The sequence below is a fragment of the Epinephelus lanceolatus genome, chromosome 15 (assembly GCF_041903045.1).
Source record: "Epinephelus lanceolatus isolate andai-2023 chromosome 15, ASM4190304v1, whole genome shotgun sequence".
Taxonomy (NCBI): Eukaryota; Metazoa; Chordata; class Actinopteri; order Perciformes; family Serranidae; genus Epinephelus; species Epinephelus lanceolatus.
This window is the reverse complement of record NC_135748.1, coordinates 35,412,342-35,439,354: the sequence shown is the minus strand read 5'-3', so window position 1 is coordinate 35,439,354 and position 27,013 is coordinate 35,412,342. Positions and strand designations below refer to the sequence as shown.

At 43.6% G+C, this 27,013-nt stretch overlaps 1 protein-coding gene across 4 annotated transcripts in view; it reads right to left on the bottom strand.

Annotated features, from left to right (window-relative positions):
* pcnx1 (pecanex 1) overlaps positions 1-26,707 on the bottom strand; it is a 59,150-nt gene extending 32,443 nt beyond the window's left edge. For 2 of the 4 annotated variants that reach the window (XM_078175256.1, XM_078175257.1), the window contains exons 1-8: positions 26,405-26,707; positions 21,579-21,793; positions 16,843-16,948; positions 14,501-14,537; positions 12,110-12,175; positions 10,262-12,001; positions 6,420-6,549; positions 2,815-3,008 (exon numbers count right to left, since the gene is read on the bottom strand). In XM_078175256.1, the coding sequence (XP_078031382.1) occupies positions 2,815-3,008; positions 6,420-6,549; positions 10,262-12,001; positions 12,110-12,175; positions 14,501-14,537; positions 16,843-16,948; positions 21,579-21,793; positions 26,405-26,557 (2,641 nt within the window). In that variant the 5' untranslated portion in view covers positions 26,558-26,707. The remainder of the gene's footprint in view (positions 1-2,814; positions 3,009-6,419; positions 6,550-10,261; positions 12,002-12,109; positions 12,176-14,500; positions 14,538-16,842; positions 16,949-21,578; positions 21,794-26,404) is intronic. The other 2 variants (XM_078175258.1, XM_033642776.2) reach the window with 1 other exon arrangement.
* Between the last annotated feature and the right edge of the window lie 306 nt (positions 26,708-27,013).

Sequence of the window (27,013 nt, the reverse complement as noted above, 5' to 3'; positions counted from 1 at the left end):
GAAAATGTGAACCGTGGGCAACCTCTATGTGTAACTTGATGTCACAGCCATTTTCTTTGCTAGATAATGGCTACATTAGCTAAATGCTAACAACAGCATGCTAACAAGCTAATGTTTTGCAGATTTAATGTTTATGTGCATACCAAATCTTGTGGCAATCCATCCAAATACTACTCAAGATATTTCAGTCGGGGTCAAAGTGTTGGAGTCATGGACCAACATCCCTGGAGCCACTGAGGTGGACAATAAAGTTATCTATCTCTCTAGCTATCCATCTATCCATGTATCTATCAGAGGGTCTAAACAAGTAGTTCCCAACTGGTCCAGCTGTTGTTATTAAGGTTGTCGTCACTACTGCATTGCATTATGGGATATACAGTACAGGCCAAAAGTTTGGACACACCTTCTCATTCAATGCGTTTTCTTTATTGTCATGACTATTTACATTGTAGATTCTCACTGAAGGCATCAAAACTATGAATGAACACATGTGGAGTTATGTACTTAACAAAAAAAGGTGAAATAACTGAAAACATGTTTTATATTCTAGTTTCTTCAAAATAGCCACCCTTTGCTCTGATTACTGCTTTGCACACTCTTGGCATTCTCTCGATGAGCTTCAAGAGGTAGTCACCTGAAATGGTTTTCCAACAGTCTTGAAGGAGTTCCCAGAGGTGTTTAGCACTTGTTGGCCCCTTTGCCTTCACTCTGCGGTCCAGCTCATCCCAAACCATCTCAATTGGGTTCAGGTCCAGTGACTGTGGAGGCCAGGTCATCTGCCGCAGCACTCCATCACTCTCCTTCTTGGTCAAATAGCCCTTACACAGCCTGGAGGTGTGTTTGGGGTCATTGTCCTGTTGAAAAATAAATGATCGTCCAACTAAACGCAAACCGGATGGGATGGCATGTCGCTGCAGGATGCTGTGGTAGCCATGCTGGTTCAGTGTGCCTTCAATTTTGAATAAATCCCCAACAGTGTCACCAGCAAAACACCCCCACACCATCACACCTCCTCCTCCATGCTTCACAGTGGGAACCAGGCATGTGGAATCCATCCGTTCACCTTTTCTGTGTCTCACAAAGACACGGCGGTTGGAACCAAAGATCTCAAATTTGGACTCATCAGACCAAAGCACAGATTTCCACTGGTCTAATGTCCATTCCTTGTGTTTCTTGGCCCAAACAAATCTCTTCTGCTTGTTGCCTCTCCTTAGCAGTGGTTTCCTAGCAGCTATTTGACCATGAAGGCCTGATTCGCGCAGTCTCCTCTTAACAGTTGTTCTAGAGATGGGTCTGCTGCTAGAACTCTGTGTGGCATTCATCTGGTCTCTGATCTGAGCTGCTGTTAACTTGCGATTTCTGAGGCTGGTGACTTGGATGAACTTATCCTCAGAAGCAGAGGTGACTCTTGGTCTTCCTTTCCTGGGTCGGTCCTCATGTGTGCCAGTTTTGTTGTAGCGCTTGATGGTTTTTGCGACTCCACTTGGGGACACATTTAAAGTTTTTGCAATTTTCCGGACTGACTGACCTTCATTTCTTAAAGTAATGATGGCCACTCGTTTTTCTTTAGTTAGCTGATTGGTTCTTGCCATAATATGAATTTTAACAGTTGTCCAATAGGGCTGTCGGCTGTGTATTAACCTGACTTCTGCACAACACAACTGATGGTCCCAACCCCATTGATAAAGCTAGAAATTCCACTAATTAACCCTGATAAGGCACACCTGTGAAGTGGAAACCATTTCAGGTGACTACCTCTTGAAGCTCATGGAGAGAATGCCAAGAGTGTGCAAAGCAGTAATCAGAGCAAAGGGTGGCTATTTTGAAGAAACTAGAATATAAAACATGTTTTCAGTTATTTTACCTTTTTTTGTTAAGTACATAACTCCACATGTGTTCATTCATAGTTTTGATGCCTTCAGTGAGAATCTACAATGTAAATAGTCATGAAAATAAAGAAAACGCATTGAATGAGAAGGTGTGTCCAAACTTTTGGCCTGTACTGTATATGCTGGCATGGTGGCCAGTATTGTCATATGTAACATTTCACTGGCAACAGTATACAATCATATCTGTATCTGCTACGGTTTTGGACCAAAAAAACTCACATACTGTTAGCTTACTAAAAAGCATGTTGGTATGGAGTTTTGGACACAGCCTTAGTCAAAGCAGTGAAATCATGCAGATGCAGACAGACAAGAATTATAACGCTCTGAGATTAAAAGCACAGACGCAGACATTCAGACTACCAAATTTCTCTAATAGCCATCTGCTCTGGGTCAAATTATGAGTAGGAGTACTAATCCATTTATCACTGGTTCAGAGGAAGGACGTAAATCAGCTCCTACTAAACCTCTCTCTTTACAGTCATTAATGTGATAAGGATATCAGTGAGACGTGTTTATGTATGAGCATCAACAGCAATCTGTAACACTCAGCGGTGAGGGGTCGGGAAGCTGTGACCGAAGGGTACCATCAAAGTGAGGTCAAGTATTGGCTTCAGACAATATCACAGACAGTGATAAATGGAGCATGGGTAATTGCGCTCGGCTTTGACTGATTGTGCCAGTCCATTGACCGTGGATAATAGTGCTCTGCTATGACTGACTTCAACGGTCATATCTGTGACTAACTCTCTTTGAGCTTTTCCAAAACATCAAAGCAACAACTTTCAGACCAAAGCATACAGAACCAGAACAACACAGCCAATTCAAAATCTGCCACATGGATCCAGCACCCCACAAACTACCAATCCAACTCTCCGTCATGAGAAACTCCATCTTAACATCTCGGCTCTCTCCGTGAGCTCCCTACCGAAGTCATCCTGCAAGCTGGTAGCGCCAACAGTTGAGGCCTTGTCCTGAGAACCCTCCAGGTGTGTGCTTCCGTTCCTGGCCAGCAGGGAGGCGCTTGCGCTCAGCACGGTCACCTGGGACGGGGTTCTGGATGGCTGACTTTTCACCTGGGAAGTAGAAGGCTGGGAGGCCTGGCTGAGAGCCTCCTGAAGACTGTTGGGGGAGAAGGGAGAAGGGGAGGAGATGAGAAGTGATGGAAGCCAGAGGGGAACTGCTGATATACACCATCAAAGGTGGAGAGAGGAGTGACACAGGTATAACTTCACAACAGAGGGATTTCAGGTGGTGTGATGCACATGCTGGATGTCATAGTGGAGGTCCTCAAATCAGATCCAAAAAATTTTAACGACATTATGACTCATTTCTGACAAAAAAAAAAAAAAAGAATAATCAGGTCATTTTTACACCTGATTTGTATCATGTCATTTGTATTCAATCACCACCAGATTACATGAAAAACTAGTGTTCACATTAGTGGTTTGCAGAAGAGTCTTGTACAGATGAGAGACTAACATGTTCCACTGCAAATGGACCTCCATGATGACATCAGCTGCGGATAAGATTTGTGACACTGTGTGTAAAGCCTGCACATTAAACATTTAGGCGGCCTTTTCTTAAAGCTGTAAAGCAAAGTCCAAGCATTGCAGAAGCGACTTAGCTCTCCATCCTTTTGGGTTAAAAAAATCCACCCATGTGTTTGTACCCAAGGCGTGCAAATGCTAATGCATGTTTTTCCTTGCAGAGGCACACTAACATTTAAGGTTAAGGAAAGAGGTGTTATGTAGCACTTTACACAGGGGAATATAGACAGAGAGAACAACAACAGGGTCCTCTATACACAAGGAAAAAGATTTTAGATGGAGACAATCAACTACACCACTGATAGATGAGTTAATTGTATGATTGCTTAACAATATTTAAAGTAATCATACAGTGAGAGGAGTATTTGACAAAGACTAAAATGTCCACTGCACAACTAACAAAGTCAAAAAAAGGGTTTAGAGTGAAGGGACAGGGGAGGGCGGGGGGATCAGTGGAAGAGGGAACAATTTTGCATTTTGCAAGTTTATTGACCCCTGGCAGGCTGCACACTTGTTTTCCTTGCTTAACGTTTTTCTCGGCTCAGCATTTAGAAATGTGACCTTGCTAAATAGATGCAGGAAAACACAGAATTTTGGCTGGAGGTGAGTCGCTGCTGGCAGTTGTACAACAAAACCGGAGGAGTTATACGGACCCCAGGAACTGATGTATACCCACAGCATGACACCAGTGGATCATAAACATTCAGCAGTCACTTAGCAGTGCTTAAACTGCCATCTGACATAGTTTTTTTTTAGATAAATCTCAGAGGGGTTTTATGCTTTGCTAATTTGATGGTAAGGAGACACACACATTTGCCATGCAAACCTGTGACCTTCCAGCCATGACTTCTAATCAGGCGACAACCTAAGGCATGACAGTTCATTTAAAGTATTCTGCAGGACAGTAGTCAATTGTGTCAGAACACAGATTAAAAGATAACTCTGTCCAAAGAGGACTCAGGTTTTCAAGGTCAGATCCCACATAAAGTTACAAAAGGGACTGATGAGGCTACTTGAGACACGCCCAAGTATGAAACTACACTAAATTGGTGCAGTGAGGCATTATGCTGCTATGATAAACAAATAAAATATTGCATCAGGAATGTGGTTAGGAGCTCAAAAACATTACAAAACAGGAAGAAACAGCACTATGAATTAGCAAAAATGTATGTTAAAGCAATACTTTGCCTACAAAATGACCATTTGTGTATCAATCACTCACTGTATGTTAGCTTTTTTTCTTCCCCTGCCTCCACAGTGAACAGAGAAGCCAAAAAAGGCGAGCATTCTTCATGAATTAAGGTGAAAGGGGACAGCGTTTAACAACAGGAAGCTATATTAAAACATCTGTTTACACACTTAAACACAGCTCATGTAGTATAATCAAAGTCTTGTATATCCAGTCTTACTCTCAGTACTTCCAAAACACAATCGCATTACCATTTAAAACACGTCATAGCCAAGTAGCATGCCTATGCACACGTGTGTTTGAATTCTGCAGCAGAGCTCATATGCACGTGCACTCAGGGCGTGCTACTCATAAGCAAAAGTGTCTTATATTGTAAGGTTTTAGGGAAAAGGCATGTGTTTGGGCAAAACTGAGCATATGACTAGATAAATGGACCTGCACTTGTATAGCGCCTTTCTAGTCATCCGACCCCTCAAAGCACTTTTCACACTATGAGTCACATTCACCCATTCTCATACACTGGTGGCCGAGGCTACCATACAAGGTACTCATTTTTTAACACACTCACATGCTGATGGAACAGCCAACGGGAGCAATTTGGGGTTCAGTATCTTGCTCAAGGATACTTCGACATGTGGACAGGAGGAGCCAGGGATCAGAACGCCAATTGCCCGCTGACGACTCACTCTACCTCGGAGCCACAGCAGTAACAGTACAAGACTTGGATTATGCTGTGGGAGTTGAAGCATCCTTGGGCAAGATACTTAACCCCAAATTGCTCCTGATGGCTGTTCTATCGGTGTGTGAGTGTGTGTGAATAGTTACTGAGTAGCAGGTGGCATCATGTATGGTAGCCTTGGCCACCAGTGTATGAATGTGTGTGTGAATGAGTGTGACATAGTGTAAAAAGCATTTTGAGTGATCAGAAGACTAGAAAGGTGCTATACAAGTGCAGGTCCATTTACCACTTGTAAATGGATGTTTTGATATAGTTGTTAAATGTGGTCCTGAATGACTTCAGTTCATGTTCGTTGTATTGTGGAGACGAGGAGAACAAAGTTATGAATTCAAGGTAACACATGGTGAGTGAGTAACTGATTTTTTTGGTTATTTTGCAGATGAAGTGTTCCTTTAAAAAAAAAAAAATAGAGGGAATCTGTAAATATATTTTTCCAGTGAGTTATTGCGTTAAATTTACACAAACTTGGTTTAGACAGTGTTAAAAGCTGGGCTTATAAAATCTATTAAAGAGCAGCTAGGGGAAGCAGCTACTCTCACAATTAATAACAAAACTATTCCTGTGGGGACAGACTTAAACCTTTGATTTTTAAAATGATCAATGTCATCTTCATCTTTCTCTTTAGAAAGGTCGCTCAAAAGGGCAGAGCAATGTGATACAGCAGGATGTCTGTATTATTGAACGAATCATGCGCAGCTCTGAGGGGAGACGGTGTGTCAGCCAAGTAGATTAGTCAGGCCTTGTGGCATTGAGCCTCTGACTTTGTAAGGGCTCCATTCTTTGATCCATGCTCAAAATGTGGAGTTTAAAAGATTAGATCGAATGATAGGAGGATGAAAAGAGTGAAGTCTTGAGAGAAGGAGGACGAAAGACATCACATGCAGAGTGGAGACACCCATCCAGTGATAGATGACGTCTTGCTCGATGTCATGCACTGCAGCAAACGCAAACTGGTGGTGCTGATGTGGGACAGGAGACAGAGCGCCACCTGGCAACATGCTCATACCAGGCAACACAACGACAGAAAACGACTGCCTGCTCCGTGCACGGCGTACCTGAGAGGAGATCCAATGAGAGAGGTGGGTGGGGTGGGGTTACTCCCTGCGTTGTGTCGCCGCCGCACAGCCTGCCGACGAAACGTGCTACGCTCACGCCGAAATATGACCGTCTCCTCGCTCCCTGGGGCTGTCATGGTGAGAGACATCATTGGCCGGTCAGACTGGATGCGTTTCCTTTTTTTGACAGCTTTATGAGGATACTAGCGTGAGGTGATAGCTTCATGTGTTACACTGGATTTCAGCTACATTTCAGAAACAAAGCAACAACAGTTACAAAATCATCTGCTTGAATTCAATGAAGAGTTTCACTCCAGAATAAGAGCAACCATTAAAAAATATAAGACATCCACTACAACATGACTGACAGAACAAGACTAAAACATGGTGCACTCTGTTGGTGAGCTACTGGTTTAGATGCAGATGATTCTGTTCTAGCTGGGTACCACTTGTTCTGTATCATGCAGCTCACTCTCTCTCCTCTCATTTCCTGTCTGTGTCTCTCCTGTCACTTTCAAATAAGGGCAAAAATAAAAACTGAAACATCTGCCTGAAATAACACATTTTCCCAATCAGATACACAGCATTTCAACAAGTGGTGAATGAAGAATAATGCAACACTTCATTTTCCCAAGACCCTCTACAGTCAGCTGTCTTAGAGGACTTTGGGAGGACAGCACAATAGGACAGCACAATTAATTGAAATATTATCGAAATTGCAATATGGCCAAGTACAATATCCAAATGGCAGGAGCTACAAATTTGGAAACAGGTAAAACGTGTCACAGCATACTATTATAAATGAAGCATTGTGGTGCTACCAGACATAAAGGAACATGCTTGTTTAGTACAGACCTCTAGCTAACATCACATTACCATCATTTTTCAGCGAGAGTGAAATGCAAAAATAACCGTTCCCACGAAAAATTGTAACTCATATGGCAACCACGATATCTGTCAAAATAATCACACATCATGCAGCCCTGCTTCCTCTTACAAATCAAGAGTTGAATTCAGAAGAAATAAACACAGCCTTCTCAGCTCATGACACAGAAGTTTTGCTGCTACAGCTTCACTTAGTCTGGTACGACCAGCAGCTCATGTCGTGGTGGCTAACGTTAGCTAGCATAAGGAATCTTTAAATAGATATTGCTGTAAACTGCAATAACTGAGTCAGTTTGCTGACCCCATGACTCCTCTCTATGTGTGCATCTATCATGCTATATTTTAGCATTTACAGTTATACTGTCATTGAGACTTGTGGCCACATTGGCCAGTGTTGAGCAAAAGCTACATACTGTAGTCTTACTTTAAAGGCATACTGTGCAGGAATTGTTCGTTACTGTTTATTAACATCGCCAGCGGAAGTGAAAAATGAAAGCCATATTCACTCCCGTTTTGGAACAACCTTTGTCCACTTGGCATTTACTATACTTTAACTATACTTGTGTTCTGTCCACAATTTTTGTAGCTACCTTTTTCTCACCTAGATGCTGCACCCATGATCGTCTCGACCACAGCAAAATAAGAAGACAATGAGAAAATACAGGCAGAGAGCAGAGTCTCTGCATGTAAGTACAACATCACATACTTGCAGCCCAGTGGTTTCCAACTGGTGCAGTCATGGGGTCCTAATTTCTCCTTAGGCATTAGTTCAAGGTCCACACAGTTTAATATATTCAGCGTCATACTTGCGTTTGGCCATGTTGTCGAGCTAGTTTGCTGTCTCTGTTAAGTAGAGGTCCGTTAGTCACTCACTCTACAGCAAAAAAAGACGCTTCAAAATAAAAGCTCGGTGCCAGAAATTCATTGCACTTCAAAATAAACTGTGTTTTTTTTTTTTTTTTTTACAAACTTGACACGTTTTGCGAGTCACTTGCAGTCCACTCAGAATGGACACGCGACCCACCCACCAGTTGGGAACCACTGTTGTCATGGGTTGTAAGTAGAATTGGGGGGAAAAATCAATACAACATTCTACTGTGGTATTTTTGTGTTACACTGACTCCAAGTATCCATGTTTTTATTCTAGAAATTATTAGCATTGCAAATGGCAATAAAACTTGTGGTAGCCTGCTAGAATAATATAACCAACTGCTCATTATTTTACCACAATAAAAATGACTGAAGTAAAATGAACAGACTAAAAACTTTATTTTATTAAATAAAACAGGTGCTGACAAATGTTTCTTTTGGGGACATAATTTGTACTTGAAAAAAGGTTAGAAATCACATCATATCAAAACATATTTTAACGCTATACTTAGCATGTTGCAACACAATTAAAATTGCAATGTATTGCAACTTATGCAACATGATAATATCATATCGTGGGGCCTCTGGTGATTCCCACCCCGAGTCGTAAGTAATGATTAAGAGGAACTACTTTTTTTAATGACTCTATACATTGTATTTTAGGAAAATCACGCTCAGTATACCTTTAATGACATCACCATAGGGCAACCTGAAGGAGAACTAGTGGAATGGGACCAAAGGGAAAAGGGCTTCTAGTTTTATTCTTGTGATGAAACCATTTAAATGTTAATTTTTGACAACAACAGCAGCACACAGACAGAAAACTATTAAAGCAGCAAAGTCACTCAGCACACTCTAGCTAACATTAGCCAATAACAGTGACTGGGTGTATGTCAACAACTCACTCTACAGTGGAAGAACCCTCAAGCATATTAAAATGAGCAGGGGTGAGTTTACTTATTAATATAACTCTTCATTTGTATGAGAAAGTGTGTGCTATTTATTCACTGAAAAGCTAACTTAGGCTCACTGCAATTAGCATAATGATACCAAGTGAGAGGTGTCATACAAATATTTTCAGCCCTGCAAATTCCCACCAGTAACCACTAAACTTCAAGTCCAGTCAAACATACTATAAATCAATCAGCTACGCTACATTCTACTAATGAACGCCCCTACATGGAGCTGACTGTGACCATGACAGCTTCGAGTCAGGTTAACACAAATCCGGACAGCAGGAATCACACACTAATTATGAAACCAGCCAACAGATGACATGCTCAGACACATCCTGCCTCCCAGGAGGTGAACACACTCTAAAAAGTTAGGAAACAATCAACGACAACATTGTGGAGCCAAAAAACAAGAACCAAGAAGCGAAGCATGTGGGGGAGGGGCTGTCTGTGTGACTTGATGTGTATGACACTAATAAGAGAGCTGCTGTTTGCCTAACCTCAGCACAAAGCACACACTGTGCCATCATGCTAATAGTGATCTACACAAGACACACTATGCTCGGGTCAGAATTGTCACTCCATGGAAACTCACCATGGTTACACTGAATGAGCAAGGGCAGACAGCATCTCTTATGCAGCCCCAAACACACGTACACAAAAGGCAATAATGAAGCAAGCCTAATGTCTGGAGGACTACACCCAAAACAGTCTCACTTTTGTCACTTCTATCCTAATGCTCCTGCTAACAGCCCAGGAGCCAGCTATCCCGTAAAATGAGCATGATATATGGTTTCCAGTTAATGTCCAATACACAAGCATCACTCAGTCTCCACATAAACAATCTAAAGCTGCAAAGCACGCAAAAATAACAAAAGCAGACTAACAATAGAGCCTATAGTACTGTCTGGGACCATATCAGTGTAATACAGTTCTGCTGAGAAGTCACAAAAGAGAGTGTAAATCAAAACAAGTGAAGTAATCAGCTCTGTAAAATATGGTTAAGGTTGGACAAAACATTTCTTATGATGCACTTCAGAGACTGCACAGTGTGGACGAGTCATCAAACACTAGTAGTAAACCAGATAGAATGCGATGTGTACAGTATGTCAGAGCGCTGTGTGTGGTACATACCCCGCAGGGAAGCAGCAGTGGCATCCTGAGGCTCAGTGAAAGCTGCCTGATTGGGCAGACTGTTTCTGGAGCGGGTCACTGATTCCAGCTGGGAGGCCCGACCCAGCAGGGATGCCGCATCCAGGACTTCCCCTTCTTTGGCTTCCAGGTCCGACTTGGAGGTGGTGAGGGGCCGGGGCCCAGCTGGAGCTCCGAGGCGGCTGGGATCGTTAAGGCAGGCTGCCGTACCACTGTCCAAACTCAACACTCTGGCATGTGTTTTGGCGCTGCCTGTGCTGGGGGTACGGCGGGAGGTGCGCCGCTTCCCTTCGGGTCGTGCTCCTGCCTCGGATCCTGCCGCAGCTTTTACCGTGGAGGAGGAGGAGGAGGAGGCGGCTGCATTGGATGCAGTGTGCTTGGCTTTCAGGGCCCGGTAGCAGCCCTCTGGTGAGTGGCAGGAGCGGGAAGTGGTGCTAGATGAGCTGTCTGTGCTTAGGTGGTGGGTGGAGTGGAGACTGGAGGCACAACTGAGTTCACTGTGATCACTGGAGTCCTCCTCTCCACCCCCAGTAAACACAGCACTACAAGGCTTGGCCATGCCACGCAGAGACATGTAGTCCCTGTGACGGCTGGCATCGAAGCTGCTTGCCCTTTTTTTGCCAGTCCGCCGGCGTCCACTGCGCCCCGTTGACAGGGAGGAAGTCCTCTGAACATTGTTGGCTGACTTTGGTTGACTGTCGTCTTTCACCTGCTCCTGCTCCGTGGCAGCTACACCTGTCGAGCCATCAGCATTGGTCCTGATGCCAGGCTCTTCCTGGCACCTGCCAGGTTCTACCAGCTCTTGGGGTGCAGAGGACGGTGTGTCAGCAGGTTGTTTAGCAGTCAGCTCATTGGCATGAGGGTTTTTATTGGCCTCCCTGGAAGGAAGGTTACTGAGACCTCGAGAGCTGACACTGCCGAGGCTAGAAGTCCTGCCATCTGCAGGAGCAGATACAGCATCTCCTCTGTCCCGTACACGCTCATCCCCTGAAAGTGAGAACAGGCTCTCCACATGTGTCGAGCTGGTCTGTTCACTGTGAAAGCTGCTGACAGTGCTGTTGGTGTCCCTGTCTGTGCCACTGCAGTAGCTCTCTGTGGAGCCACTACTGCGAGTACTCAAGCTCCTCAGGCTATCAGCACTGCGCTCCCCACTCTGGGACTTTCCTCCTCCACCAGAGCCTTTCCCACTGCCACCCACGTCCACCTGGTACAGCCCTGAGCTACCTTCCCCCGCCTCCCTGGAGGCTGAGCGGGCTACTCTGCGTGATTCTTTGTGCCTGTAACACTCTATCCCCGAGGTGGAGGGGACAGCTTGGTCCTGCTGGTACAGCCGCTCGGCCGCTTCTCTGCCACATATCCCTGACCTGTGTGGTCTGGCGGCCTCCAGCTCACACACAGGGTCAAGGCCACCTCTCCTGGGTGGAGGGTACAGAGCAAAGTCTGGTAGACATGGATCAGGGAAAGCAGAGCCTGCTGAGCTAGAGGTCCGAGGCAGGCCCCGAGAACGGAGCTCCTTCCTGTAGCTCTGAGATTGCATGGATGCGTGAGTGGTCACCTCTGTGTCACAAGAGGAGTGCGACAGGCTGAAGTGATAAGCAGCAGAATTACAGAGATCAGCAGGCTCCCTGGACAGCTCTGAAGGACACAAGGAGGTTGATGGCTGCAAGGAGGCGAAGGAGTCATTGGGAACAAGGCAGTACATCTTTGTGTCTGATAGCAGATCTAAATGGACAGAAAGAAAACAAACATTAGGACCGCTTTGAGACGTCACAGCCAGTAACACGAGGAGGCTTTTTGTTTGTATGTGAATGCTATGCATATTTACTGTACCATGGTCATGGCTGCAGCTCTCAACAAGAGTCAGACTGATGTCATCTGAAGTCTTTCCCACATCTCCTGCGAAGACAGGAAGAAAGCAATTAAAAGATGACATCTTGATCAATTATTAAAACATTCACACGCACTAACCCTGAACACCCACACATAGCTAGCTTCTACAGAGGATAAAGTAACAGATACCCTTCTCTTTCCCAGAATCACTACTTCTGAGAGCTCTTCTAAATAGATTCCTTGAAACCCCAGATAACCTTTGAACAAAGACATAACTGTTCTTTGCAATCAGTGTTTCTCAAATCCTGCAAGTCTCACTCGCTGATACTTCCTGGGAGTTTGTGATGGACAGTCTGAGTAGATGGAATCCTTGAAGGGAAGAAGATTAAAAAGCTAAACCCCAGCAGAGCCCTTGTCCCACTTCCGACCATTTCCTGTCATCACAAACTGCCAGCTAATTAGAATGGCATCGAACAGACTCGCTGAATTATTCAGACGACGCAGCCGCCTCGCTCTAACACTCAGTACAATGGACCCGGAGCAAAGCTACAAGTTCATTTATTGTCTTCTTCTCAGTTTTCCAATAAAGAGCTCCTGGAGAATGACTCCCATGCTGGGTCTTAGAGTATATTACATTTTTTTGTTTTGTCAAACTCAGCAGTGGCTGTCTAAAGCTGCCTCATCTTGGTTTGACTGGTGAGGTCACGGTAATGCTGAGTCAGACTACATCTCCTGAGCAGCTGGGGTGATCATGGTTAGAGATGTGGTGATCCCACTGAAAGAAAATGCACCACAGGCTCACAAACAAGACTGTAAAAAACCAAACTGAGGAGTGCTTGTCACAAGTCAGATGTTGCATTGGCACAGAGGACAGGGATTTGGCATGGGCTTAGGCAGTATCTATTTTTTAATACCTTCCTGACATTTCACTGGGGTATACGGTATACAGAGGTATTTGTGTTAAAAAAGAAAACTTAAAAGCCAAGCTGCTGGTGACACAAGTCACAAAGCATGTGTGACACTGTCTTGGGTTGTGCGAATCATTACATTTTGCCAGCTAGCCACAGCCAGCCTAACAACCGGCCCTTGCTGATATATATTCACGAAGGTGTTGCACCCCCATCCCCCCAACCCCACCCTAAAGCCCAGTTCAGACCAAAGATTTGTGATGAGACAAGTTGAAACAGACAACTACTTGCAATATGCCGTTCTGCAGTGATCTAAAAACCTGCCGGTTCACACCAGTGCAACTAGATGAGACGGTGTATCATCTCTATGCAACAACTCTCCATGTTTTTGTTCTGTTTGCAGCTTTTCAGGATTATTTTGTGGCTGAATATAATTTGTAACTTCTTAGAATATGAATGAGGATAATGATATGATGAGATACTGGCTACAGCTGCATTTGTAGTAGTGATGAAAGGTGAAAACAGAAACAAAGCGACCATCAGATGGACTGTATTTATAATAAATACGCCACAATATAACTAAGTGTGTCAGTGAGAATGTGTGTGTGTGTGTGTGTTGGGGGCATACAGCACATAGAGCGAGCAGCAGCAGTGACCCACCATCTGACACCAGCACATATGAGGACAGGGACGGAGAACCTGCTGCAGCGAGCAAACACGCCATCTGCGGTCATTTTGAATTGATCAGCGGACTTCACTACAAGCTGATTGGAAACAGGTTGTTTAGATTAGAAACAGGTGACTGGCCTTATGCTCGAAAACCAACCACTGGCGAAGTGACCAGCGGAGTTGCAGGTTACACCGACAGCCAGCTGGAGTCGAGCTCAGACTGGCCACTTCACACCACTGCAACTTTTCTCTGCAACGTTTTAAGACGGTTTCGTCCCGTCGTGAATCTTTGGTCTGAACTGGGCTTAAGATGAGTTTGAGCTTGGTGTTTGCTAAGTTCCACAAGTTTCCGTAGCTTTTTCACCCTAATAAATACACAAAATAAGCTTACAAAATGCTGAAAAGGAAATATTCTTTCACCTATTTTCCTTACTAAACAGAAAAATGCAACCGTACACCTTCTGAATTAAAATTTCTCTCTTTCACCAAACTAAAACTAATTTAATTACCTTGTTAAGTCATCCAAAACACACCTCATAACACCAAAACTGCCTTGTTTAGTCTTTCCACTCTCCCAACAATCACCATTTCTGGTTTGGTCAAAATAAACTCTCTGCGGTTGCTGACAGCTTTCTTTTCCCTTGTCCTGTAACCTTATCCCCACCACTCATAGTTGCCTGCTGCCTGTTCCACCAGTAGAGACTGACCTCTGGTGGCACATGCTGTGCACTACATTGCCTCATACAGCATCTCTGTATCACTTTAATAACTTGGCACATGCTTTCAGTATACATGACAAGGTAGTCGTAGTTACCTTTGGCTACTGTTGCTCTTCCATGTGTGGATGCAATCTGAAATTTGAACAAAAAGACATGTTAAGCCATTTGCCTTTTGAAAAAGATGATCAAGATATCACAAAGCAAGTTTCTGGAGTAAAATGTTCATTAAAGGCAAAGTGACAAGGTGTGTGATCATTAGAGATTTCAACATCCAAAAGAAGACCCTGTTTGTGTGTTACAAACAGCCGGCACCTCTTCACTGTCATCACAGAGAAAAGTTTTGGCTCCCCTTCCAACTCCCTACACAGCAGCTGAGAGGAACATGCCGGCTGATTAGCGACTCAAGGACACACAGTACAAAGACGTGGAGTGCGGCACCCGTGGGGATTCAGAGGTTAAATATATCTCCAGAATAAAACAGTGAAATAACTTTGAATATTTAACGAGATATCAGCTGACAGCGAGCTATGTGAGGATCATACCTAATGAAACACACACAAACAAGTCCTTCCTTTGGTCCTGCAATAACAAACGTCAGCTGCAGACCTGGACTTCTGTGCCTTAGGTTTGTCTTAGCCGTCTGTGGGAACCTTAGTTGGGTTACAGTAAGCACTGTACATGTTGCATTAAAATGAGAGGACGTTTAAAAGCTGATGGCGTTTGTTTGTGGGAATATTAAAGATTATTCCCTGTACTGTGTAGCAAACGTTCACTGATCATTTAACACTTGTAACACAAGCAGTGGTTTACAAAACTATGTTGTGAAATAAACTGGTTTTGGATGAATCAGATGAAGTTCAGTTTGATACATGGACACAATATTCTTGAAAAGCAAACACACATTCATTCGCACAATAATGCATACAATCTCTGAAACTAAATCAGTACTTTTAGGACTCTGTTTTTATTAACCAATACACAAAACCTGAATGTTTTAATCATTAAGTATATCTTATGTTTTCTCAAATTAATTGAGGCTGTATGCAGTATTTCAAAAGACAGTTAGGCTGTGTTGGCAATCACTCCCTCGTTCACACTCATCACTCCCCATATAACAGGGTGTTGTAGTGGAGCACAACTTTAATTTTTGCACCACGAGTTAAGAGACAAGTCATAGCATTGTGTCACAGGATTTTTAGCAGAGAGCAGTGTACATAACATAGGTATTACATTTTTAGGGCACTGAGTTTTTTAGGGCACTTTAGGACACACTCAGAACGTGGACTAGGGATTGGCCTTTTAAGCAATTTCCATATTCGAGTAATCACATTAAGTTATTATCGAATACTCACGAAAAAAAAAAAATCAAATCAAATTAAATTAAATTAAATTAAATTAAAGGTCGGAGGTGGTTAATGCACAGAGGTCATGGTTACAGTTACTACTAGCCAATGACAGCACAGTAGGGCAGGACTATGGGCTGAGAGTGCTTGGGAGAAAAAATAATGCCACTTGCAGTAGTGAGCCTGAAGCACATGACCATTATAAGACAATCTCTGGCCTGAAAAATGAAGCCAACACAGAAATGCCAAAAACTGCAGTTCCTCGAATGGCCACTTGAGGCTGGCTCAAAAAGAGAGTCAATCCCCATCAAGGTCCTGCATGGGTCTGATTTTCTTGACCCGCTCGAGAATCTGAACTATGACCTACAATATTGCACTCCTGCTGTATTTTAAAATCTAAAGTTTGCAGTTGTGTCTCTGACTGACTGAAGGCCTGCACATGTGACCAGATAGTTTTGCAACCTGACCTTTAACACAACAACAAAAAGCATCAAAAAAATTGATTACTCTATCTGTTGAACGAATACGGACGTCCAAACTGAGTACTTGAGTTCTCATGCCCATCCCTAATGTGGACACAAACAATAACTGTAAATAAAATGCACTATATGGTAGTAATTCTATTGTAATTTGAAAAATGGATTGATCTGCTGGTCATTTTACAGTGACGATAAAAAATCTTTGAACTTGGATTTTGTGACACCACTGTCTTGGTTATGACTTTAACTATGAATTAATAATTTACATTGACTGTCAATCATTTCTACACTATATTAAACAGGGAGTAATTTCAAACACTGAACTGGTGTGAGCTGTTACAGTACACGACCTCACTTATAGTTCAGAAAAGATGTACAGCGTGACAGTAAACTGAAACCAAACAGTTCCTGACAGTAAATTCAGGGTTGGCCTGAATATTAGATTGTGTTTCTTCCCAGTAAATTACATTTGAAAATAAATGGGTTATCTTGAATTTGAGGACAAGAAATAAATGTCATCAGGCGGGGGTTGGGCCTCATACTCATCATCGTCTTATTATCTTATACTCAGCCCAGTGCTGTACGCAGTGTGCAGCAGGCCAGTGCTCTGCTTACCTGCTGGTTAGACTCCAATCCAATATAGGAGTTCCTGGAGCTGCAGTCCACTGGTGGAGTCTCTTGCCTGATGAAGTCTGCCATCTCAATACCCCCTCCAGGATCCCTGTGCAGAAACACACACACACACACATGCATACGCTTGTATTACCAGAACAGGCACAGTGGACTTCCTCTCTTAAATTTAAACAGATGGTACAGATGAAAAGTGACATTCATCTTGTTTGATTCATATGTACAGTTGGCTCTGTTCTATTTACTGTACATCCCTCCCTTTAATCTGGACACCTGACTCAATTTAGGGCAAAACAAATCATGTAGCTTTATTGAACAGGCCCTTTATGTGAGTTTTAAAAATCAACTGAGGGCACAAAAACAGTTGAAAGCATCCATGTAGCTTTTCTCCAGGCCTATATTTAGCCCGGACGTGCTTGTTTTAACCAGCTGGTATGTCGAAACAAACAACTTGCCAGGACCGTCTATAAATCATTTCCATATGCCAAAAATGTTTCATAACGGGTCAAACCACAACACAAACACTCCGAGTAATGAACTACAACGTGCGGAGCGCATGAGCGGAGACTGGAAAAAGGAGCAGTGAGGGGAAAATGAGTGGGCGGCGGTGCAAAAACACCTTAATCAACTACAGCTCGACTCGTCGGCTCTACTGTAAACTCACACAACCTGGAATGTAACGCCAGATGTGTGGGCAAAGCTGCGACTGCGACTGCCCCTGTGGTCGAGAGCTCTCCTTCTTCTTCTTCCCATTGCCTTTCCCCTCTCTCAGCGTCCTGCTAAGCACTCCCTCTGGAATGTGAATATGAGTCACGTCTTCGAGTCATGGGCAGTAAAATGCTGGAAGCTCACTGGCTTTTGTTTCTTCTGAATGAGAGCTAAAACTCTTCATTAGGAAAAAAAAAGGATGACGCCTGGCATTCAGAGGGAGGTAGCATAGAATCTGTACTTTTTAACATGTGACAGTAACCGTTATTTCATAGTGACTGATGACACAGTGGATGTAAATTACTTTCTCAACTTGTGCAATTCATAATGAGTTGTTTATGTTATTGTTCAACCATGCTAAACATAACGCTCACACTAATGAGCTCATTAATTACCTTAATTGAAGTATTAATTAGAATATATTTCACTGTCACCATACATAGCTTTAAAAGGGACAGTTTTCATCTTACTTCCTGTGGTGCTTTTTATCAATCTGGATTGTTTTGGTGTGAGTTGCACAGTGTTGGACACATCTGCCTCCTCCTAATATAATGGAACTAGATGGCACTCAGCTTGTGGTGCTCACAGTGCCGAAAAAATACATTTGAAAAACTCAACATCAATGTCTCTTTCCAGAAATCATGACCCGGTTACTCAAGATAATCCACAGACCTTGTTGTGAGCAGTTTCATGTAGGAACTATTTTCTTCCTACCAAACTACACCTGCCAACTGCATCACCACGCAGAAGGAAGAGTGCATCTACTGCTAGCTCACCTAGCATCACTGAGCTAGCTAACGTTACAGCTCAGCCAAGGAGGACGCTGTTAATGTTTACATTTCACACTGTCATGAGCATGAGCTTCTTGTCCATGAGTAGATGCACTCGTCCTTCTGTGTGGTGATATGGCTGATGGGTGTAGTTCGGTAGAAAGAAAATAGTTCCTACATGAAGCTGCTCGCAACAAGGTCTGTGGATTATCTTGAGTAACAGGGTCATGATTTCTGGAAAGAGACATTGCTGTTGTATTTTTTGGGCGCTTTGAGCACCACAAGCCATCTAGCTCCTCAATATTGGAGAGAAGGCAGACATCTCCACAGCTGATATCTCCAACACTTGGCAACTCACACCAAAACTATCTAGACTGATAAATAGCACTACAGGTAAGAGGAAAAACATGTGTTTAAGTTTTTCCCCTATCTAGATATTTAAATTTTGGAGCACCTTATCGCATTAATTGTTAGATCATCAACTCTGCAAAGGAACCTGTGGCATAAGAAGTACCTATAACAAGTCCTATCATGTAATTATAAGAGTTGATATTCATGTGTCTGCACACACACACACACACACACACTGGGACATAAGGTATAGCACCATGGCAGCAGAGCAGAACATAAAAAAGTTGGCATAATTGAAAAACTAGCTGTATATTCGGAAAGGTTCACACTTACAACTGAAAAAGAAATTTACTTATTAGTACCCTGTGGAGTTTGTGACCACGAGCAGATCCCTGGAGGGATGTCTCTGTGAGTGGGCCCAGACATAAATGTGGGTGACTTGATGCACGTTTCTGCCAACTGTTTCACACTACAGTATATCACTGAGCTACAAGTGTCTGTGATGCACCGAGAAACACAGCAGTGCTCCAGCAGAAATCACTGCTAGCTAGCAGACATGAATGTCAACAATGCAGGTTTCATAACAAAAAATCGGCTCTGAAACGGTTTTATCAGGAGGAAATGAATTGCACATGTTTGTTAGGCTTCAAGAATACAAACAATGTGTTTGGTGAGTAACAGTGAAAGTAAACAGAAACGCTGTTTCCAAGAAAACTCAGCAGGGCATCTTTAAATATGATTAATGTAGTTTAGATAGGCTCTCAGCAATAATTTTGTGATGCATTTTAAAACAAAGCTCGACAACACACATCTTCGCAAAAGCCACAGTGTGGACAGATTTACAGAGTGCTGCAGGGATGACGTTTATTTGTAGGCCAACCAAGAAATAAACATCGCCCTGGTTCCCTCGACAAAAAGCTGATGGGACTTTTCCACTGGATTTTGGATGACTGCAGAAAATAAGCTCTGAGGCAAACATTTATGATACTTCAACATTTTGTTCAGCAAGATAATCTTCACAAATGAACACCACTATTATGACTTTAGAAGTGTAAATGCAATCACCAGAAGTAACAAGCTAACATTAGGCTATAAATGAACTACACCACGGTCACATGACTTAACCATCGCCACCACAACGAGGCTGTAAAGCAGTGTTCTGCAGGATGACGCTCTCGTCTCATTTATTGAGTCTGGAAGCAACCGCCTTCTTTAAGACACATAAAAGCTTCAGAATTCACAAGTGGTGTTTTTACTCATGCATATTATGTTGGAGAACAAATCGTCAAAATCTTTTAAGTTTGTGTTAACCCACCAGCTTGTGAAAACCCACTGATTTTGAGATGAGGGAACCCAGAGTGCTACAATGCTAAATCAATTCCAGGTTTCAGGACTCATTTCTGCTGCACTCAACCTCTCTAAGGGTGCTTTCACACCTGCCCTGTTTGGTTCCGTTCAATCGAACTCAAGATCATTTGCCCCCTCAGTGCGGTTCGTTTGGGCAGGTGTGAACACAGCAATGACACTCAGGTGCGCACCAAAACAACCAGACCGAGACCTTCTTGAAGAGGTGGTCTCAGTCAGGTTACAAACAAACTCTGGTGCGGTTTGTGGTGAGAAGGTGTTCCGACCTGGATGTGAACCAACTGCAGTCACATGACACATTGTTTGGGTTAAACATGAGCATGTTACAGTCCTGGAGGATTATTAATGTGCACCTCCTCCTGTACTGCCTTAATATGCACATTCAGCACATCCAATGCATCAAAACATTGTTTTCTAGTTGGAGCCGCGTCTCGTTTTCAAACTGTATGGTTTGACTAAAATGAACAATGACAGCAATATAGTCCACGATGAGCAGCGCTAAAATCAACCTGCGTAGTTGTCCCTCCATTGTGACATTAGAAAGTGTCACATTTATCTTGCAAGTGTATTCTTCTTCAACGTTTGCTTTACTTCCTGGATTTTTCCCACATGGAAATTCTGACCAATCAAGAGCGGCTTTCTCAAGCAAAGCATTTGATCTGGTCCGATTGTAAATGCTGCCGTGAGAACACGAACCAACTCCAGGCAATTATACAACTTTGGAACAAAATCAGTCCCTGATTCAGACGAAAGCAAGACAACTCTAGTTCTGAAAGCACCCTGAAAGTAATTTAACTTAAAGGAAATACAAGGCTTTCACTCCAATCTGACTTTTTATAATGCCCTACGGACAATTCAGGCAAGACGCGCCTCTTGAGAGTGTGCTAAGAAATAAGACACAATATGCTCAACCTACAATTAGACCTTCATGACTTGGTTCTGGATCTTTAATTAGATAATAAAAAGAACGACTAGGACATCACTGCAATTGGACTTTTTAAAATTGCCACACAGAGATTTTGGGCAAGCAACCAGCACAACCAGCTGTGGTCACCTATATTTAACCACACCTGTGTTTATTCATTGTGAAATCACCAGAGTCATCAATATTCATCAATCATTCAATAATTTAGACTCAGCCTAAAACATCTGTTGTGTTTACTACCTCTCTCTGCAGGCACGTCTATAAATTGATTTGTTGCAGCTTGGCTTGACTCGTTCTATCAGGAAGCCTTTAAAGTGATATATTGATCCTTCTTGTAGCAGCTGGGTGGCAAAGGACTCGACCTTTGACCTCAGCCCTGATAAGACAACTCCAGATGACATCACCTTTAAATGACTCCATAGCCACGCTCCATTGTGACTCTTCACCATCACTGATCAGGAAGCATGACACACAACACTCCTACACTGCCTTACTGTGTCTGCCTCATCGTCTGAGCAGCTTAGTCACACTCCTGGAGCGTCTTTGTCCTACATCTCCAGATATCAATGTCCATCATTGGGCTGCGGAAGACGTGAACTTACCCCGGGCCGTTGCTGTCCTCCCGACGGGTGACGCCGCCATCGTTAGCCCCCTCAGTGCCACCTCTGCTGCCCTGACTCTCCTTGGCCTGGTGCTCCACCACCTCCCCTTCATCCAGGGCATGATGGAGGCGGTAGTTCACCGTCTTCAGCAGCAGGAACATGGCAGCAATAACACCACAGTAGATTCCCACGATCACCATGGTTGGTTGCAGGGCCTGGGATGAGATGGAGAGAAGCAGAAGTTAGTTTATAGAGGGAATCTGACACTGTAGAGGGATCAGGATGATGCTGACTGTATATTTCATTTTATTTATCTCAGGGGCCAAGGACTGATATTGTAAGGACATATTATTGTTGTTCAAGATTATTTTGCTCTTCTTGACAATGAAACTCAAGATACGCTCAAAAAGAAGGAGAAATGCATTTTTCAAAACCTCTAACTGATATCATGAACATTTTGCCTCTAAAATGACAATAAATGTCTAAAATTATTGACGGATAAATACAAATATTGTACATTACATAGCTGTAATTCTTTCCTGTAAAATGCTGCCTGCAGAATGACGCTGTTCAAGGTCCACAAGGTTTAATATATTCAAAATCATATTTGCGTTTGGCCATGTTGTCAAGCTAGTTTACTGTCTCTGTCAAACAGCAGTCATTCACTCACTCTACAGCAGGAAACAGCACTTCAAAATAAAAGCTTGACCCAGAAATTCACTGTACTTCAAAATGAAGTGTGTTTTTTACAAACCTGACACGTTCTCGAGTCACTTGTGGTCCATTTAGAATGGACCCATGACCCACTTTTGGACCATGACCCACCAGTTGGGAACCACTGATTTACTGTATCTTTTAAAAATGTTTCATGTGTGTAAATAAAGCGAAATAAAATAAAACGAAACAAGACAGCAGGAGGACAGTTTAAAAATGTCTTGCTTAAGGACATTTGGTCATGAGGAGCTGCAACCAAGTACTGCACCCAACTGCAACCTAGTCCTGCACGGTGGCGCCCCAAAGAGGGGCTCGCAGGGGTGTCCATGACCCCCCAGTACAACTGCTGCCCCTCCTCACTGGCCAACCCAGACGAAAATAATTAGAGGTCGATATCACTGTCTTTAAAGGGATAGTGCACCCAAAAATGAAAATTCAGCCATTATCTACTCACCCATATGCCAACGGAGGCCCTGGTGAAGTTTTAGAGTCCTCACATCCCTTGCGGAGATCGGCGGGTGGAGCGGCTAGCACACCTAATGGTAGACGGTGCCCCAGACTAACATCCATGAACACAAAATTGAATCCACAGAGTACCTCCATACTGCTCATCTATAGTGATCCAAGTGTGCTGCAGCCGCGACATAAAAAGTTGTTTCGAAAAACGTCATATGAACTCTGTTTTTAGCCTCACTGTAGCCTGTAGCTCTGACTGCTTCTCTGTGCTCCGCGCTCACGTGTGCACGTGCTCAGGGTGATCAGTGGTCTCTGAAGAGCAGCAGTCTCGTCAGTACTGATGTCCAGATTCCCAAGTGCAGGCATCGCCAATTCCCAGTCCGAGCAGCAAAGACTTTCCTCATCCGAGGAATGCTTTGCATTTGAAACAACTACACCACCAGGTTTCCAGTGCTCGACTCCGGTATTCTGCGGCTGGCTGAGGCTCATGAGCTGCGGCGGCTGCTTCGTCCAGTAGCCTGAGTTCCGTGCATATACTCGGGCTCAAACAAATACGGCTCAACAAAGAAATGCTGTTCCTCCTCAGTTTCAAAGTCTTCAGACATGTTGGGCTGTCCTTTGCTAAAAGACCGTAGTGCAAATTATCTTTTAGCTCTGTGGTTACTCCCTGCGGTGCACGTGTCACGTGATGTAAACATGGGTGAGCAAAGCTCATGCTTTCGTTGGTCTCGCACAGGCGTGCACACGTGAGCGCGGAGCACAGAGAAGCAGTCAGAGCTACAGGCTACAGTGAGGCTAAAAACAGAGTTCATATGACGTTTTTCGAAACAACTTTTTATGTCGCGGCTGCAGCACACTTGGATCACTACGGATGAGCAGTATGGAGGTACTCTGTGGATTCAATTTTGTGTTCTTGGACGTTAGTCTGGGGCACCGTCTACCATTAGGTGTGCTAGCCGCTCCACCTGCCGATCTCCGCAAGGGATGTGAGGACTCTAAAACTTCACCAGGGCCTCCATCGGCATATGGGTGAGTAGATAATGGCTGAATTTTCATTTTTGGGTGCACTATCCCTTTAAGAGACTGTTTACGTGGTCATTTTTAAAGCTAGCGCAAAGGTAGTGATGAGATTGAAGGTACAAGCGGCTGAAATGAGTTTCCTCCACAGGGTGTCTGGGCTCAGCCTTAGAGATAGGGAAAGGAGCTCGGACATCCGGAGGGAGCTCGGAGTAGAGCCGCTGCTCCTTCACGTCGAAAGGGGTCAGTTGAGGTGGTTTGGGCATCTGATCAGGATCCTCCTGGGCGCCTCCCGTTAGAGGGGCAGATCCAGAACACACTGGAGAGATTATATATCTCATCTGACCTGGGAACACCTTGAGGTCGCCCAGGAGGAGCTGGAAAGTGTTGCTGGGGAGAGGGACGTCTGGGGTGATTTGCTTGGCCTGCTGCCCCTGTGACCCAGCCCCGGATAAGCAGATGAAAATGGATTGATAGATGGCAGGTAGTGGTATCTTGTGAAACTAGACAACCCAAGGCATCCATTGGTACCAATCATGTGGCATAGCTTGTTGGGGAGGAAAGCATTCCTAAAAATTAAAGCTTGTCCTTCATAGAAAAAAGGGAAAACAAGCCAATCTGATGGAAAAATAAATCCCCTGACACATGTACAGATACATAACCTATTAAAAAGGATTGTTGTGGAACTCAAAATGTTACTGTACAAGTATTAGTCTATGCACATCAGACAATTAGTGACATTATTAAGAGATCACTGAGGTCGTCCACTGCTTTACTTTTAAACATCCCTCATGTGTCCCACAAAAGTACAGGTGAGAGTGCTTTCTTTCTTTACGCTCCTAAACTATGGGATTCACTACCTCTGGATATTAGCATGGCTAAAGCTCTCTCTGTATTTTAAAACGTATATTAAAGACATATCTTTTTAATCTGGCTTTAAATGTTGGGTAACATTACAGTCTTGATTTTTAGGTTTTAAAAAATTTTTTTTACTGTGTTTTTTTTATGTCTTCTGTTTATTTTTCTTATAAAGTATTCATTAATTTACTCTCTTTTTATTCTATGGAATTTTAATCATCTTTTTTGTTAGTTTGTTCTGTTTTGGTTGGTTAATATTTTGTTGTTATGTGTCTTTGTCATTGCTATTTTGCCATGTGAAGCACTTTGGGCTGCATGTTTGTGTGAAAGGTGACATATTTAAAGTTGAGCTGATTAACTGTTAAATAAAAAACAAAGTATATCAGTGTGTGAATCCTTAATGCTCCATATTGACACAGTTTTCAACAAGCCTATACACTGAAACAGTATAAGTGTATTCAGTTATGGCTTTTTGGCTCACCCTGTCACCCCTGTGAAACATTTCTAGTGACGCCACTGCTCCTGCATCCAACTTATCTCCTCTAAACACAGCTGCTAGAAGTATTAAATACATTATCTCACCCGTCGCCCCCATCATTTACGACACACACTGGCAGCCTTTCAAAAAACTACAGCATTCAATTACAGTTTTAATGCCTCTTTTAATAGTGACGCTGCTGAGGGAGGGAGGCTGTCACCTGTTTGTTTACCACAAGGTGTCTGAGCTCCATCTCCTGCGTTGTCTCTGTTGTCCTTGAGACCCCCACCCCCCCCCCACCCCCCCCGCCCCTGCTGCTGCATCTGTTTGCAGTTATTAGGAACAGCAGCAGCGCTCAAACCTGTGGCTCAATATAAACCACAGAGCTGACCAGCGTATTTCCACTCCAGGAATAGAACAGAAACCACAAACCGGTTTGAAACATCAGCTTCTAGATATAGAAGTTACTAGTATGCATAGCAAACAGCCATTTCATGACCTGATTACACATGTAGAGATATAGAGATGTGTGTGCAGCAACACAATCATTCACACACATTTGTAACTTGCTCTGCAGCTTGTGTCTGACACACAAATATATTCACAAGTGGACTTTAAGTTGAGGTGTCAGGTCCTGAGACAGTTCAGACTAACACAAAGACACCTTGTGATAAGTGAAGTGAGCCAACAGCAGCCAGTCCACTGAGTGTGTTCCTTGGACATTACAGTTGCCAGATTACATCCTTGTCAGCTGTGCTCTTGCAGTCACAGCTGGTAGCTCCTGAAAACTGGTGATACCGCAAATCACTACCGACAGGAGGAAAACAACTAGATAAAGAGGGGGGTGGGGGAATTAAATTCACTGATTATAGCCTGGCACGGTGTAATCGACTGGTAATATCCTGACGGATCTTAAACTGCATCACTGTGATAAACACTGAATTTAAACAAAAGAGCAGTCCGGTCCAATCTATGTGGTGGATAGTGCACTCCACAGGGCAGCCATTTAAAGATTATTTTGCCATTTTTGCTGTCTAAATGTGCTTCATCTGTGTGTTATCGCGACAACCTTTTGGTTTTGTAAAATATTTTGAGTGTGGTGAAAATATCTCGTTACGTTTCGTTAGTTTAATGGGACGTTACATTGTCTCCGCTCCAGATAATAGACCGAGACCGACCGTTAGTATCCTGTGGCAGCTAACCTAACGGACACTTGGGTTTTTGGGAACTTACGGTGTCAACAGTTGAGATAAAAACACAAATAAAAGGGTAATAAAGGAGTGAAAAAGACAACGAGGCTCACCATGTAGAGCGTGAAGGGGAAACATAGCAGGAACAGCCAGATGTAGAGGTGTAAAGCGTTGACGAATGTATTCTGATCGGGGTCGTAGTACCATCCGCCTGTGACTGAAGCCCAGACCCCCTGCCTCAGGATCTGGAGAGTCTGCGACCCCATGTTGTTTTGTCCCCTCCGACGAATCCGAGCGGAACCGAGCGACGGAACAACCGGGGTGACACGCTGGCTAGTCGTCGCTGAACATGACAAACAGTGCTCTGTTTTCAGACACTGGCCTGAGAATCCCCTCTGCAGCCATCTTCTCTGCTGCTAGCCAGCCAGCTGGGGCACTGTTCGCAGTCCTCCACCGAGGAGACTCCTATCCCACCACGCCCTGCGCGAAACTTCTTCTTCGTGGCATCCGAATGAAGTAGAACAACAGCTACTGTTTACACCAGTACACTAAATATATATATAAATAAAACACCACTGGTTGCTTTGTCTCCACCATTTTTGTTGCCCGCTTCCTCTCTATGATGTGAACTCATATTTTACGTGTGACTGTGCATGTTTGACTGAGACATGACTCAACACACTGCTGATGGCTGAGGACACAAATGCATGAAATAAAACGTA